Genomic DNA, 16291 nt, shown 5'->3' on the forward strand with positions numbered 1-16291 from the left:
ATATATTATTTCCAAGTATTTTCTCCCAATTTGTAGGTAGTCTTTTTGACACTAACTTTCACAGAACTTTTTTTTTTTTTAGAAGGAAAGAAGTCCAGTTTTCTAATGAATTGTGCTTTTGGTACCATATCTAAAAGCTGTTTGTCTACCCTGAGTCACCAAGATTCATCATATGTTTTATTCTCAACTGTTTTACATTTACAATGTAAAACATGTTTGATGTTTTACATTTAGATACGTGATGTATTTTAAGTTAATTTTTAACAAGGCCTGAGATCTAGAGACTTGAACTGTCAGTGAATAACCAATTTCCCACCGCTTTTTGAAAAGACCATTGTTTTCCTATCGAAATGGAGAGCTTCATCAAAAACAGTATTTTTTATCATTTGGATTTTTTTATTTGGATATAAGGTAGCCGAATTTGACACATAATCCCCTGCCTGCTCTCATAAAGCAAAGCAGTAGCCAAACTGTATTTCTAGCTCATCTTCACCCTCACGGTAGCCACCTTGAACGTAGAGAATGAGTAGCTGTGATCAAAATTAGCTGTAATCTGCACGGAAAATATAATCCGTGTAAAACTATATTTTTAACATGGCTGGGAGATGGTCTTGTCACACACACAGTGGGACCACATTAAAGATGGAGGCAAAGTTGTGCATCTGTCATCCCATCGTTCCTGTGGTGAGGTGAGAGGCAGAAACAGAATCCCTGGAGAGTCACAGGTCAGTTAGCCTGCCGTACACAGAGGTGAGCAACAAAGTGGCCTGGTCTCAAACAAGGTAAAAAGGTGACACCCCGTGCTGTTCTCTGACCTCTGCACGCCTGCCATGGCCTGTGTGCACCTGTACTCGTACATGCATGAACACGTTATATGCTCCCACGCGTGTGCACATCTCATACACAGGAAAGCTACTTTTTCTGCATGTGAGTCTGTTTTAGAAGTGTCTGTCCTTCCCTGTCAATCAGGGTGTGTGTGCTCCTTTGCCAGTGCTTGGCATTCGTCACTTGTCTAGTTGCCGTGGCAGAAGTGACTTAAGGGAGGATTCGCTGTGGTTCAGGCTTACAGATTTCAGTGTCAACTTGTCTAGATTCAGAACCACCTAGGAGACTCTGTGAGGGAACGTCTAGAGATACTTAACTGAGGAGGGAAGAGCTACCTCAACGTGGGCAGCAGCATCTTATAGGGAATGGGAAAGGAAAAAAGAAAGCCAGCTGACTGCCAGCATCCACCGCTCTATTGTTTCCTCACTGTGGACACAATGAGCCCAAACACCTCCCGTCCCGTTGACACTGAAATCAGTTGTGACAAGTCCATCTCAAGTCGACTTTAGACGGAAACACACCACTTTAAAACACGAACATTCCACCCCTGACTCCCGTGGACTCAGGGAATCTCATAGTGCAAAAATGCATTCATTCTGACTCTAAGAGTCCCCATAGTCATGTGGCCTAAGAGGCTAGGCATTGAGAAAACCCTTCCTTGGGTTGCCAGGGGTGCGGTTGTTGGTTTGTTTTTTGTTTTGTACTTTCTGAGACAGGACCACGCAGTGTGGCGTTGCTGGGATAGGTTCTCTTCTTTCCCATGAGTCTGTATTGTTACAGGCTGGCACGCCGTGGGCAGTCTTGCCCTCAGAGAACCTTTCTTATCACCCAGAGTGTGAGGTTTCTTTGTAATGGAGTGATCCTTTTAGCATTTAACATTACCCACAGCTTCATCCTCATCCGTGCTCCTTTTTAGACCAAACTGCGGTTTTCTTCTTTCTCTCATTATAAATCTAAGAGCAGTGAGCAGTAACCATGCTACAGCCTAGCTGTTACACTGTCTTGTAATTTCAGTCACCAAATAACTTAAAGACTTTTTAACTCAGCCTCACTGCAGACGTTAGGACGCAAACAGAACACACTCAGATTCCTTGCCAACGTGTAACGCAGATGCTCCCTGGGCCCAGTTCTCAACCAGGCTCCCTCTGAAACCTCATGAGCCAGGCCTCCCCCAGCCACATTTCCCTTGGCATCCTAGTCTCCCTAAGTCCCAGTCCAAATGGCACCTTAAGTTCTACCCACAGCATTTTCAGGCTCTTTCGGCCCAAAGTTCCCAATTTTTTTTCATATTCCTCCTACAAACTCACCACACAAGCCTAAGAAAGGCTTAGCACAGAAATGTCTTTTTCTCCATGTTGTACCAAAAGCAAGGTAAGATAGGAAGGGTTGCCTCTGGCTCACAGGTTGAGGATGCACTTCATCGTGATGGGGATGGTGCGGAGGTGTGTGCAGGAGGTGTGTGTGCATTGCTAGCTGTCGGAGCAGGAGTGTGACAGCGCCCCGTTGCATCTGCAGTTGGGAAGGGAAAGGACTGCTGCTCAGCTAGGCCCTTCCTGCTTTTGTTCACTCTGGGACCCCAGCCCACTCGGATTCAGGGTGGGGCTTCCTTCCTCTCTGGAAGCCTCTGGAAGCCTCTGGAAGCAGTCTCACAGACACATGCAGAGTGTGTCTCCTGAGTGAGTCTAAATACACCTGAGCCAACAGTCAAAATTCAATGTTGCAACTACGGCAAGAGTTCAATGCGCCTTGAAATCTGTCAGTAGGACTTCTCCAACTTCTATTGTCTTTGGGAAACATTTGGGCCTTTTCAGACCCTTTGCCTTTCTGTGTAAATTTTAGAATTCACTGCTCTGAATCTATAATAAAGCCTCTTGGGGTTTTGTTGGAATGGTGGGAAATCTTCAGATCAATTTGTAGAGAATTGAAATCTGTGAGTGCTGAGAGTTATATTCCATGAGCCTGGTATGCCACCCTTGTTTTGAAAGTCTTGGCCTGTGGGGACTTACAGGCTCCACTTATTTCCAAAGCTCCACTTAAGGAGCTCGGTACTCTGTCCCTAGGCCCTTCTGCACAGTGCTGTGAGGATGCTTCATGGTATAAGATGACTAGACTCCCCTTTCACAGTCAACCCTTATTCAGGACCCAGTCTCACTACTGTGTCCTTGTTAACTTATATACATGTCTTATATATATAAGGCCACGGCTTGAAGTCTTGACATTCGTGGCCTATCATTTTCCATCATGACAGAACCATATATAATAACGTCCCCATCCTGGATGTGTCCTGGTGCCAGACCCACTCACCCTCCCCTCCCCCATTCCCTGTGCCCTGACTCAGCTGCCCTTTTTTTCTTTCCGGGTAAAGGTTGTTCTTTGCTGTCCTGTGGTTAGGATCACACACTGGCCATACCTTTCACACTGGCTTCCTCTGTTCTAAGTTCCACATTGACACTCCCTTCGTGTCTTTCTGCAGCCCTTGTTAGCGCCCTGAATAACATTGCGCTGTACATATGTATCGCCACTTTGTGTCTGATTGCTTACAGTGTGTGGCAGTATGAACAAAGCCGCTATAAATGTTTACAGGCAAGTTTTTATGAGGACATTAGTTTTCAGGCCGATGGAACGGATACTTAGGAGTGCAATGGCTGGATCACATGGTAATGTTCTGTTTAACCCTGTTCTAAAAACCACCAGAGTAGTCAGGTATGATGTGTATACGTGGAATCTCAGCACTCTGCAGGCTGAGGCCGACGGGTTGGTTGAAGGCCAGTGGCCTTTGTAGTAAGATCCTATCTCAAAATTAAAAAAAAAAAAAGAAGTTGAAAGAAATGAGTGAAATAAAAAAAAAGAAAGGAAGTTCCCAACTGTCTTTGATTGCAGCTGTACCATGCCTATGTTCCCACTACAATGTGGGAACATGCCTCTTACTCCGTGATTCAGCGGTAAATGATCAGCAGGGAGGGGATTTTAGCCCAACTCATGAGTGTGTAGTCATATGTCATTGCTTAACGTGCAGCTCCAAAGACACGCTATAAATATCTCTCTGTTTTCTTACTCATCATTCATAGCATGTGCTTTGGTAAAGTGTCTGTTCAGACTTGTGCAAAGCTTTTGTCCGCTGTGTGTCTTGTGATACTTCTTCTCAGCCTGTAGTTTTGGTTTTTTGAAATCTAGTATACTTTTACAGTGTGGATAGTCGCCATGCTGATAAAGTCCAGCTTACCCAACTTTTTCTTGCATGGATCATGAACTCTTCAAAGCATATGGTCACAGTTGTCTTCTGAAATTTCTCCAGTTGTGCCTTCTAGAGTCAGGTTTGTAGCCATGAACATTTTGAGTTCCTTTTGATTAAAAAGTCTGATCTGGGCCCAGATAGATAGATGTAAAGACAGATGTGGAAATAGACCTATCTACCAATGATACAGGATAGATCCAATGCTATAGAAGATTTAGAGACAGATGGACCACGTAAGCATCTAATGGTTGTCCAGAGCCCATTGCTAAAGGCTGTCCTTTTCCACTAAGCCTTTGCCCCTCTGTCAGTGACCGCATTGTGTAGATCTCTTTCATTGATCTGTGCGCCTATCCTCGCCCCAACATTGGTTCATTCACACAGCTCCTTGCATGGATTCATTTTAAGAAGGGGAATCAGCCCTGCTTTCCTGGGATAACCCTACTTAATCCTGATGTCTTATTCTATCTGTAAGTTGCTTTATTTGAGTTGCCAATATTTTATGGAGGATTTTTATATCCATGTTCTTAACAGAAATAGTTCCATTAATAGCCAGTACTTTAAATTTTTTTCTTTATTTTTGAGAAACTCATACACATATAAAATGAAATATGATCATATCCACCCACATGGCCCCTGTATTACCCCAAGTGTACTCTCCCCTCCAACTTTATGTCTTTCTTTTTTATGACCCACTAAATCCAGCTAGTGCTGCCCATATGTACATAAGGGTGGGGCTATCCAGTGCTGCCCGTATGTGCATGGGGGTGGGGCCAGCCACCAAAGCATGGGATTCCTACCAGTGGCCACGTCCTCAAGAGAGTGATTCTCCTTCCCCAGGCTCTGTCCATTGACAGTACCTCCTCAGTATGGGGTGGAGCTTGGAACTCATCTACCTTATATATTCTGAGATTTGGTATGACTTGATCATGTGCAAGTAGCCATGGCTGCCGTGAGCTCATGGGTACCATGGCACGGCATGTCCCAAAAGCAACAGCCCATGACCTCTTCCCCATCTTCCAGCTCTTAAATTCTTTCCTCCTTTTCTGAGATGTTCCCTGAACCTTGAATGCTCAGTCTTAAACCAGATACCTGTATTAATCCCACCACCTCCAAGGCTCAGGGACTGGTACTATTTCTGCTTGATGTCTTTTTCTGGCTCTGCTCTTGAGGCCATGGTGCTCTCATTTCGTACCTAGGAATAATATCTTTTCTGTTTCCTTGGGAAGCTGGTGTTGCTGTTTCTTCTTTTATCGTAAGGTAGGAATCAGTGGTGAACTCAATTTGGTCCTAAAGATGCCATCTTCAGAAGGTTTAAAATCACAAACTCAACCTCTTTAACTGTAGATTTGACGTGGTTTTTAGTTCTGCTTCAGCGTGTGTGTGTTTCTCTTTGTTTTGGTTTTGGGGTGCATTGGGACCCAAGTTAGCACTCTGTTGCTCAGCTTCCATAGTATCCATCCCTCCTTTCACTTGCCCTTGAAGGCAGCATCTCACCCAGTTGCCCAGGCTGGCCCTGAACTCCCTCTGTGGTTCAGGTAGGTCGTGAACTTTGGGTCGCCCTGCCTCGCCTTCTCTAGTCCCTGGGATTACAGACTAGCAGGCCCAGTTTGGTGCTATTATCTCTTCATCACTTTTTCAGGTACCTCAGGGCCCTCACCTGGGTGGATACCCTTCCTCGGGGTTTATTCCTCTCCCAGGGATCTGCGTCCTGGTGTGTCTACCCATCTCAGAGTATGTCTGTGATTGTTTTGCATGCACCGTGTATCTGAGCAGGACTTTCCCTAAGTGCTTTTGTATGCTCAGCTCTACGCACAGAACCTAGCATTGAGGCTGGGCTTCAGTAGTCAGGTCTCATATGGCACCAGCTGGAAAGTGGCTGTTGCGTTCGGCATAGATACGTCCAATAACGCAAAGCAGGATGGGTACCCCAGAGGTAGGTGCTTTCTGCACCAGAGGGGTTGGTGGTGCCGATTTTGTTTTACTTGATTTGCGGCAAAAGACTCAAATCTTTAAAATAATAATTTAAAAATGATTCTGAAAGATATCTAAAATGTAAGAAAACTCCAAATGAATAAATGTAAATTAATCTAAGAGTATGAATAGGGATACAACAATCTCTTGGCAAATGGGTTTTTTTTTAAAGAAACTTTGGTATCTTTAAGACTAAGCCTACACAATTAAGCTAAATCGAAGACTGATTGACTGATTATTGATTTTTACACGTGAGATGGACAACATATAATATTCCACAGTGCAATGGACTGACATCTTTGGATATATACCCAAAAGTGGTATTGCTGGATCTTGAGGTAGATTGTTTCCTAGTTTTCTGAGAAATTGTCATACTGAAATCCAAAGCGGCTGTACCAGTTTGCATTCCCACCAGCAATGAAGGAGTGTTCTCTTTACCACACAACCTCTCCAGTATAAGTTGTCATCAGTGTTTTTGATCTTGGCCCTTCTGACAGGTATAAGATGGAATCTCAGAGTTGTTTTGATTTGCATTTCTCTGATGACTAAGGATGTTGAGCATTTCCTTAAGTGTCTTTCAACCATTTTAGATTCCTCTGTTGAGGGTTCTCTGTTAAGTCTGTACTCCATTTTTTTATTGGTATATTTGCTCTTTTGATGACCAATTTCTTGAGTGCTTTGTATGTTTTAGAGATCAGCTCTCTGTTCGATGTTGGTGAAGATCTTTTCCCATTCTGTGGGCTGCCATTTTGTCTTGTTGACAATGTCCTTTACTTGACAGAAGCTTCTCAGTTTCAGGAGATGCCATTTCTTAATTGTTCCTCTCAGTGTCTGTGCTACTGGGATTATATTGATAAAGTGAACTCCTGTGCCAATACATCCAAGTTTACTTTCCACTTTCTCTTCTATGAGTTTCACTATAGTTGGTTTTATGTTGAGGTCTTTGATTCATTTGGACTTGAGTTTTGTGCATAGTGATAAATGTGGATCTATTCGCCTTCCTCTACATGTTGATATCCAGTTAAGGCCAACATCATTTGTTGTATATGCTTTCTTTTTTCCATTTTTTATTTTTAGCTTCTTTGTCAAAAATCAGGTGTTCATAGGTGTATGAATTGATATCTGGGTCCTTGATTTGTTTCCGTTTTTCCTCCTGTCTGTTTTAATGCCAATACCAGGCTGTTTTCATTACTGTACCTCTATAGTAGAGTTTGAAGTCAGTGATATTGATGACTTCATAAGTTCCTTTATTGTACAGGATTGTTTTGGCTATCCTGGATTTTTTGTTTTTCCATATGAAGTTGAGCATTGTTCTTTTGAGGTTTGTGAAGAATTTTGCCGGGAATTGAATTGCTTTTGGTAAGATTGCCATTTTTACTATGTTAATTCTACTTACCCACGAGCATGGGAATTCTTTCCATTTTCTGGTGTCTTCTAAAATTTCTTTCTTCAAAGATTTAAAGTTCCTGTCATACAGGTCTTCCACTTGTTTGGTTAGAGTTCCTCCCAGATATTTTATGTTATTTGTGGCTAATGTTTCTCTGATTTCTTTCTCAGCCCATTTATCATCTATATAAAGGAGGGCTACTGATTTTTTTGAGTTAATCTTGTATCCTGCTACATTACTAAAAGTGTTTATGAGTAGTAGAAGTTCCTTGGTAGAATTTTTTGAGTCCCTTATATAAACTATCATATTATCAGCAAATAGAGTTTGATTTCTCCTTTTCCGATTAATATCCCCTTGATCTCCTTTTGTTGTCTTAATTGCTCTAGCTAGAACCACAAGAACTATATTGAAAATATATGGAGAGAGTGGACAACCTGCCTTTTTCCTGATTTCAGTGGGATCGCTTTGAGTTTCTCTCCATTTAGTTTGATGTTGACTGTGTGAAACAATTTGAGGAGTATTGATATTAGTTCTTCTTTGAAAATATTGTAGAATTCTGCTCTGAAAACATCTGACCCTGGGTTTTGGGGTTTTTTTTGTTTTTTTTTGTTTTTTTTTTTTGTTTGTTTGTTTGGTTTTTTTTTTTTTTGTTAGGAGACTTTTGGTGACTGTTTCTATTTCTTTAGCAATTATAGGTTTATTTAATTTGCTTGATTTAATTTTGGGAAGTGATATTTATCCAGAAAGTTGTCCATTTCCTTTAAGTTTTCTAATTTTGTGGAGTACAAGTTTTCGAAATATGACCTAACGATTCTCTGGATTTCCTCCCTGTCTGTTGTTATGTCCCCCTTTTCATTTCTGATTTTGTTGATTTGGATATTCTCTCTGCCTTTTGGTTAGTTTAGATAAAAGTTTGTCTATTTTGTTGGTTTTCTCAAAGAACCAACTCTTTGTCTCATTGATTCTTTATACTGTTTTCTTTGCTTCTATTTTGTTGATTTCAGCTCTCAATTTGATTATTTCCTGTGGTCTAGTCCTCCTGTGTGAATTTGTTTCTTTTTGTTCTAGAGTTTTTAGGTGTTCTTTTAACTCACTAGTGTGGGATTTTTCCAGCTTCTTTATGTAGATATTTAGTGCTATGAATTTTCTTCTTAATGATGCTTTCATTGTGTCATAAATTTGGGTATGTTGTGTGGTCATTTTCATTGAATTTTAGGAAGTGTTTGATTTCTTCCTTGACCCATTGATGATTCAAGCGAGCATTGTTTAGTTTTCACATGTTTGTGGGCTTACTGAAATTAATGTTGCTGTTGAATCCTAATTTTAAGCCATGGTGATCTGATAAGATACATGAGGTTATTCCCATTTTTTTGTATCTGTTGAGGTTTGATTTGTTACCTAGTATGCGGTCAATTTTTGAGGTTTCATGGGGTGCTGAGAAGAATGTATGTTCTTTTTTAAAATGTTTGAATGGAAAATGTTCTATAGATGTCTGTTAAGTCCATTTGAGTCATAACATCTGATCTGGTGGAGTTCGCTGCCTCCCCATGTTGCTTTTTAAAATGTCCCCCTGGAAACATTCTTTGCTTCTAAGGCTTCTTAGTTCTATATTAACCGTCCTGGTGTTTGTTTTCTGTTGTCCTTCCTATGGCTCTCATTTGAAGTGGGTTTCTGTTAGACAGTGGGCATTGCTGCTTTTATTTGTACCAAGAATGTCTGTCTTTCCTTTAAGATTTATGTTTATTTATGTTTATGTGCACATATGTACCTATAGTGGCCAGAAGCGTGTTCCCTATCCCATCGAACTAAAGTTACAGATTGTAGTGATCCATCAGACCTGGGTGCTGGGACCAAATTCTAGTCCTCTGAAAGGGCAGCAAGTATTCCTAACCCCTGAGCCATCTCCTCTGGCAACGCCAGTTTTCTTATTGGTGTGCTTAAACCATGTCTACTTGATGCAGTTAGTGATGTTTGGATTTGGGTTCTGCATTTATTTGCTCTCGATTTATTTGTACCCCTTTTCTATCTCCCCCTCATTTGGGGCTAATTTACCAACACTAAAAGTTTTAATTTTGTTTATATGCTTTCTTACTCTCTCTCCTTTTTGTAGATTTTTTTTCTCCTGACTGCTACAGGGATTGCAACACTCATTTCCAGTCAAGTTAAAATCAACCTTTTACTGTTTCGAGTGGAGTATAGAAACCTCATCCCCACAGAGACCCTCATATCTGAGGAATGAGGAGAAGCAAGGTTTGGTTCCAGGTCAGATAGAAGAGTCACACTGCCCTGGTCACCTCTCAGCACAGGTATAGGACCTTCTACCCCAGTGGCCTAACGTCTTATATCTTATGCCTGGGTATGTCAAAAAGCTCTTTGTGACCATTGATACTTACTTGTCAAATGCAAAAAAAAAAAAAAAACCCTCTCCTTAAGAATCAGTAGTCTGCTGTCTAGCCATGTGCTCCCTGTGTCCCCCACCCTGCATATTGCTGGTTAATTGATGCTGAGGGACAGGGAACTCGGTGGGGCTCCTGAATGCTAGGAAAGTGCTTTATCTGAGCCACACCTGCTGGATAGCCCAGGATCTTTCAGCCTTCTTATTAGCTGGAATCAGGCCTGTTTGCCATATCTGGCTATGCTGCTGGCCTTGTAATAGTCCCAGGTTCCCTTTGGTGTCTCCTCCTTTCTCTGAAGATGGGGGACTCTTGGCAGAGGATGATCTCAGCTCTTTTACCTGAAACCTTCTTCATATGCTAGTTTCATTCCTGGGGACATTTTAAATAAAGAATTCTGAGTTGTCAATGCCTTCCCTTTTGTGCGCTGAAAATGCTGCGCTGGCCTCATGTCTCCGATAGAATCCATGGCCATTCTTACCCAGTGTCTCTGATTGATAGAGCCCCATGGCCATTCATACCCAGTGTCTCTGATTGATGGAACCCCATGGCCATTCATACCTAATGTCTCTGATTCATGGAACCCCATGGCCATTCATACCCAGTGTCTCTGATAGAACCCCATGGCCATTCATACCCAGTGTCTCTGATAGAACCCCATGGCATTCATGTTGCTACCCTATGCAGAATGAGTTCTTCCTCCTCTAGCTTCTCTGTTTTTAGTGTTCAGCAGTCTGGGTGGGCTATACTTGAGCTGACCTTCTCGCAGTATGTCCTATTTGCTGTTTATTCTGCCCTTTGAAAGCTGTTAAGTTCTTTTCCATTCCACATTTTCTCTCCTCCTAATGTTAATCCAAGAAGAATATTAGATCTTTTGACCATGTCCCATGAATCTTCAGTTCTTCCTGGAGAGTTGCGTTTGCTCTAGATAGAATTTCTCAGAGCTCGGATCGGGATGCTCTTGGCTTGTCCGCAGATCCTTGACCTTTTCCATGCGTACTGTCATACGGGTCCCATGAAGAGCAATTTCTAAGTCAGGTTATTGACACTTTGGGGCTAAACTTTCTTCTTGGTCATTCATGTGAATGTCTTATTTCTTTGCCGAGACCTTGTGTCTTCCATTTCTTTCAAGAGCCTTTCCCTTCCCTGCAGCATCCACATAACACATCCTTTCAGGTTGTGTCAAATGAGTCCGGCATCGGCATCAGCCACAGCGTGCCTCACCTCTCCCTAGGCATCAGAAGTGGTTCTAACCACGAGCACGTACTCAGCAATTCTGCATTACAGTCTGACCATCCTGAATGTGATGAGACGCTGGGCCATGGCGCACTCCAGATAAATAAATAAAACGGAATTTTAAAAGAAAAAAACTTCTCTACAGCCTCTCTGGTGCTTTCCAGTTCTCGGGGCTCCCTTTTCTGTGCCCCAGAACCTGAGCTGGGCTTTGCTCAAGTTCTGCTGAAGAGTCCTCATGCCTGAGCTCAGATCCAGGCCGAGCAGCAGAAAGACAAAGGGAAGGAAAAACAAGGGCTTTTGCCTCCCTTCATACCTGTTGCCACCAGAAAGGGGCAGCTGCTTCTCGAGATGCGAGCTCCTGGGACCACCACACCCCAGCATCAACACAGCATTTGGGAGGACAGTGGACTGACAGGGCCTTGGTGACCCCCCTCTTCTGGCTGTCAATGGGTTCCTTTCTCCTCAATGCGGGAACTATAGCAAGCCTAGCCTGAGATGAAAATAATCTATAATAACTCATCATCTTGATGTTTCCCCTGTCTCCTGACTTCTGATATCACAGCTCCCCCTCGCTAAGCTGCTGTCTATATCTGCGGGGTTCCAGAAAGGTTTTGAATAGGAGGGACCAGGCACAGTGTGCCACCCTCTCTTGATCTGGAGCCGGAGCCCACTTCCTTTCGTTCCATATTTCAACTTCATATCTCAAAAGCTCACTCTGGCTGCCTCTGAAGCTTGTGCATTGTGAGTGCAAATGGCTGTGGCCTATGCCAGCTTCGGTAGAGTCTCTTCCAAACTACCTCTTGCTGCCAAGGGAACACTCCCTGGGCAGGACCCTGTGTACGGCACCTGTGCCTCTGCCCTCCTAATATCTTGGCCCAGGATGAACTCAAGGCTCAGCGCTGAAAGAGGCATCTCCTAGGGAAGTCAGATCTGTGAGGACTGCCCTTGGACGTATAAACCAGGCTCCAGGGGAAGGGTAGGGCCTGAGCCACGCCTTGAAGGCCAGCCCTGTGATTGTCCCTTACTCAAGTGGTGCCTGACAGAGACCTGGGATGTCAAAGCAACACCTACAATGCTTGGTGGAAAGGGAGGGGCTCAAGGAGTAAGGTGGGCGGAGCCAGACCATTGCCTCCTCACACCACATCCCCCCCCCCCCCCGAGTGGGGTCTCCCTTATCAGAAGTAGTTGAGCTTCATGGGTCTGAGTGCAGGAGTGGAGATGGTGTTTCCTTTTAAGGCTGTACTTCCCACTCCCTTAGCATACGTCAGAAACTCCCCGTGTCTACAACACAGCACCACTCTGGAAAGCAGCATCTATTCCGCTTCTGATGAGCTCAAGTCCAGGTGGAATTAAATAAATAACTCATTTTCGCTTAGGTAGCTTCATTATATGCACAAGCCACCAGAGCCACGTCCTTCAGAGAGGAGATCTGAAACGCAGGGCAGCCTCTGGCAGAGCTTTGACCCTGGCTGCATCAGACTGACAAAGTCCTGGGGCAGAGGCACGTACTGGAGAGAGGAAGCCTTCAGAAGAGCCGTGAGAGACGGGCGAGCTTGAAGAACATTGCACTATAACATGCAGGGACTACTTCCCATAGCGCTGGAGTTGCTGGCTTGCTTACTATGTGGAAAGCCACCCAGGGGAAGGTTGGATTTCACTGGGTCACCCAACATGACTCGGCCAGCCACCAAGGATTTATGTGGCCTCATCAAACCTTCAGAAACTGTGTTTTCCACATTCCCATTGAGCTCATGTAAGCAGATCCGCATACATTTGAAAACTGGTTCTTAACACAAAAGTGCCAGCCCCTTCCTTGCGTGTAGATGCAAGCAAATCTCCACTGTGCCCAGGTCTGGTTAAAGGCCTGTCTCTGAGAGCGGCTTCCACTAATGAGTGCATTTGCTCCTTCCAGACTAAAGAAGCATTTTCAGATACGTTTGAAAAAGGATGCGCTTGATTATGAAAAGCTGCTTTCTTTGAGCCAGACTGCCTAGTGCAGCAGTTCTCAACCTGTGGGTCACAACCCCTTTGGGGTCAAAGGACCCTTTCGCAGGGGGTGGCAATATTTGCATCACAATTCATACAGTAGCAAAATTACAGTCATGAAGTAGCAATGAAGATAATTTTATGGTTGGGGGTTAGCACGCCAAGAGGTATTCAAGGGTTGCAGCGTTAGGAAGGTTGAGAACCACCTGGCTCTGTGTTGCCCTGTGTGAACTCTGGACTGGCTAAGAACTAGTTACCAGGCCTGAGGATGCAGCTGCATTGGTAGAGTGCCTGGTTCAATCCCCAGTATAAAAGGGGACACGGTGATGGGCTTGTGGTAATTCTGTACTTAGAAGATAGAAACGTAAGGGTTGGGAATTCAAGGCCACCTAACAAGTTGAAGGCCAGTTTGGGATAGATGATAAAAACAGAAAGTTTCCTGTGATAAACTGACGGCAAAGCTGAACTCGGGGCCCTCAAGGTGGCTCAGTGGTTAACAGCACTCGCTGCTCTTCAGGGGACACAGTTTCAATTCCCAGCACTCAGCCTGCAACTTTAGTTCTAGAACATCCAACGCCCTTTTCTGGTTTCCGTGAGCACCAGCCATGCCTGTGGTACATGTACACGCATGCAAGTAAACTTACATATAAAATAAAAACAAGTTTTTTTTAAAAAAAAGAACATGTTTGGGAGACTATACTGGTATCTGAACACATAGACTTTTCATTCCAGATGCTTTCCCACCTGGGGAGAAAGATGCTTGGTGACCTGACAGTCCGTGGTTGGAGACCCCGTGGCTGGGAGCCACCACTGTGTAGATGCCAGTGTCTCTCACAGTCATACCTGCTCCAGTTAGGCTGTCCCTTGGTTTAATCCCAGCAGGCTGTTAAAGCGCTAGGCTGTTCTGGAGACATCAGTCACAGCTCTCTCTCTGGGCCACAGCACAGGGGACAGTCCACTGGGTCTGCACCCTCTGAGGAAGGCCGGGCAGCTCCTGCTTCCTGTAGCATGGGGCTGCTTCCTTTGCTCCCACCCAGGGCAGCTCCTTGAAGCCTTTCAGCCTGCTTTCCTTCTCCTCCTCTGCCTCCTTCCTTTCCTTTTCTCAGACACAGTAACAGTAAGTACGATTAGCAAGGTGATTCCGAGCCCCTTTCAGAGGGCAAGACAGTAAACAGAGCTTGTTTGCCTAAGGAAACCCTCCCAGCACCCAGCCACTCAAACTGCATGTGTTAATGAACCCAGAGCCGTTAATGCGGTTTCTTCAGTTAAATTGATTCATGAATTTTGAAGAGAACATTATCTAATGAATTTTCTTTGAATAGAAAGCAATTAAAAGGACAAATCAGTCTGATTAACCCCAAAGTCACCCTCCTGCCACAAATGCTGTACAGTTTGAAATTATATCATAAAAAAACTAGAGCACATTCGCTGTGTCTGTGCCCTCTACTAATCCATGTAAATTAATGAACAACAAAGTTAATTTCTTTGATGACCCTTTTCTAGTATCACCTGGATTATGCTGATGTTTAATTTGCTTAATGTTATAATAAAGACTAAACAGGGTTTTTTTTTCCTCCAGTGAAGTGATTATCATTCCCTTCAGTTAAGAAGTGATTTTTATTATTTAACATGCATGTAAGGGTGTGTTTTCCTTTAAGGACCGAATCACACTCCCCGCCAGCTTGGCACCACATGTGGCCAGCACTGTGGAGGACATGCTCCCTGATGTCGTCTCTGCCCCTGGAGCCTTCCTCTCTGTTGTTCACATCAGAAACTCCTGCCCCAAGTCTTGGAGCCCCAGGGATGGTGGATGTGGCTTGGCCTCCCTGCTCCCTAGCCTGTGTGTCCCCTCAGGAAGACAATAGGAATCTATTGACACCAGACTCCTCTTTCTGCCTGGGCTTCTGCCCTACTCAAGTCACATTGCAAGGGATGATTCCAGAACCCAGAGGCATCAGGGAGCTAGCTATGCCTCACCCCAGCCATTTCTGCTGCAGGTACAAAATGCATGACGCTTGATGTGGCTGGTCAGAGGAAACGGGGAGAGGTGCTTTATTTTTACAGCACTGCTCAGTCAAGATGCATATAGCTGCCTGCAGCCAGGGTGACCCCAACCTGGGCATACTGGCATTCAGAGCAGCCCTGGGGATAGTCCTGCCCACTGCTGCGTGTTGACAACTAGAAAAGGGTCCCATCCCATCCCTGGAGACTTCCTCCTCCTGCATCTCACCTGAAGTTGGAAACGAACCAGCAGCCCAAGGGGCTTCCACGTAGGTGGGCCAGCAGGGGCTCCCATGCTTGCTAATTGAACTGTGTGCAAATGTGTGCCTGCCCGCTCTCAGAAAGAGCATCACACACAGCTCCACATGGACCGTGAGGAAGACGGAAAGAAATTAAAGATGTGGGGAGCCTTCCGAGGCCCACCTGCTTTGTGCCCGGCTCCCTCCCAGTTCTCCTTGCCTGTGCCGCAGTGACAGGGTGCTGTGTGGAGGCCCGTGTTTTAATTGAGTATAACACCTCTATTTGTGTCATTGCATTTTCTGCTGGGGAACTGGCAGCTATTTATATCTGAGCCGCTGGAGCCGTTGGTCCAAATCGCGTCATTCTGTTTTCTTTCTTTCAGATTCATTCACGAGACAGGTGTTATGGAAGCTGCTGAAGGTTGTGAAATTCGGAGAAATGGTTTCTTACCAGCAATTAGCAGCCCTGGCAGGCAACCCCAAAGCGGCTCGCGCAGTAGGAGGAGCAATGAGGAGCAATCCGGTAAGTTCCGCAGATGGCCAGCAGGCTGGATACCTGCCATGGCTGGGTTTTGAACCACTCTGGGAGCCACGTGTCATTTGAATAAATGTATTTCAGAGGCTATGTGGCTGGGTGGGGAGGCAACTCCTGAGAGAGGGACCCACTTTAGTGTCCCAGCCACATGAGCCCTTTGTCGTAGCAGACCCTTACTGGAGAGTGGCAAGCAGACAGAGGGCAGTCTGTCCATTCATTGACTATCCTCTGGCTAGTCCCCACACTGGGTGCCTGGTGAGTGGTCACATTCTTCCATCCACTGGAAATGCAGCCGTATGGCCAGAAGACAAGAGGCCTGCCCATGTGGCACCAGACTTCTGAGGTTTTGGTGAAATAGTACAACCCATCTCCCTGGGTCTCTGGGGTATGATGAGCCTAGAAGATGTGACACCTAGCATCATAGATGTCTGCTGTCCTTGGATGTCAGCTCTGCAGGGAACGGCTCTTCCCCCAGAATGCATC

General features: G+C 44.7%; 1 protein-coding gene across 2 annotated transcripts in view; it reads left to right on the top strand.

Moving 5' to 3' along the window:
* Mgmt (O-6-methylguanine-DNA methyltransferase) overlaps nucleotides 1-16291 on the top strand; it is a 243004-nt gene that overhangs the window by 219816 nt on the left and 6897 nt on the right. For both annotated transcript variants that reach the window (XM_038344073.1, XM_038344081.1), the window contains one exon: nucleotides 15657-15796. In XM_038344073.1, coding sequence (XP_038200001.1) covers nucleotides 15657-15796 — 140 coding nt within the window. The remainder of the gene's footprint in view (nucleotides 1-15656; nucleotides 15797-16291) is intronic.

The sequence above is a fragment of the Arvicola amphibius genome, chromosome 1 (assembly GCF_903992535.2).
Source record: "Arvicola amphibius chromosome 1, mArvAmp1.2, whole genome shotgun sequence".
NCBI lineage: Eukaryota > Metazoa > Chordata > Mammalia > Rodentia > Cricetidae > Arvicola > Arvicola amphibius.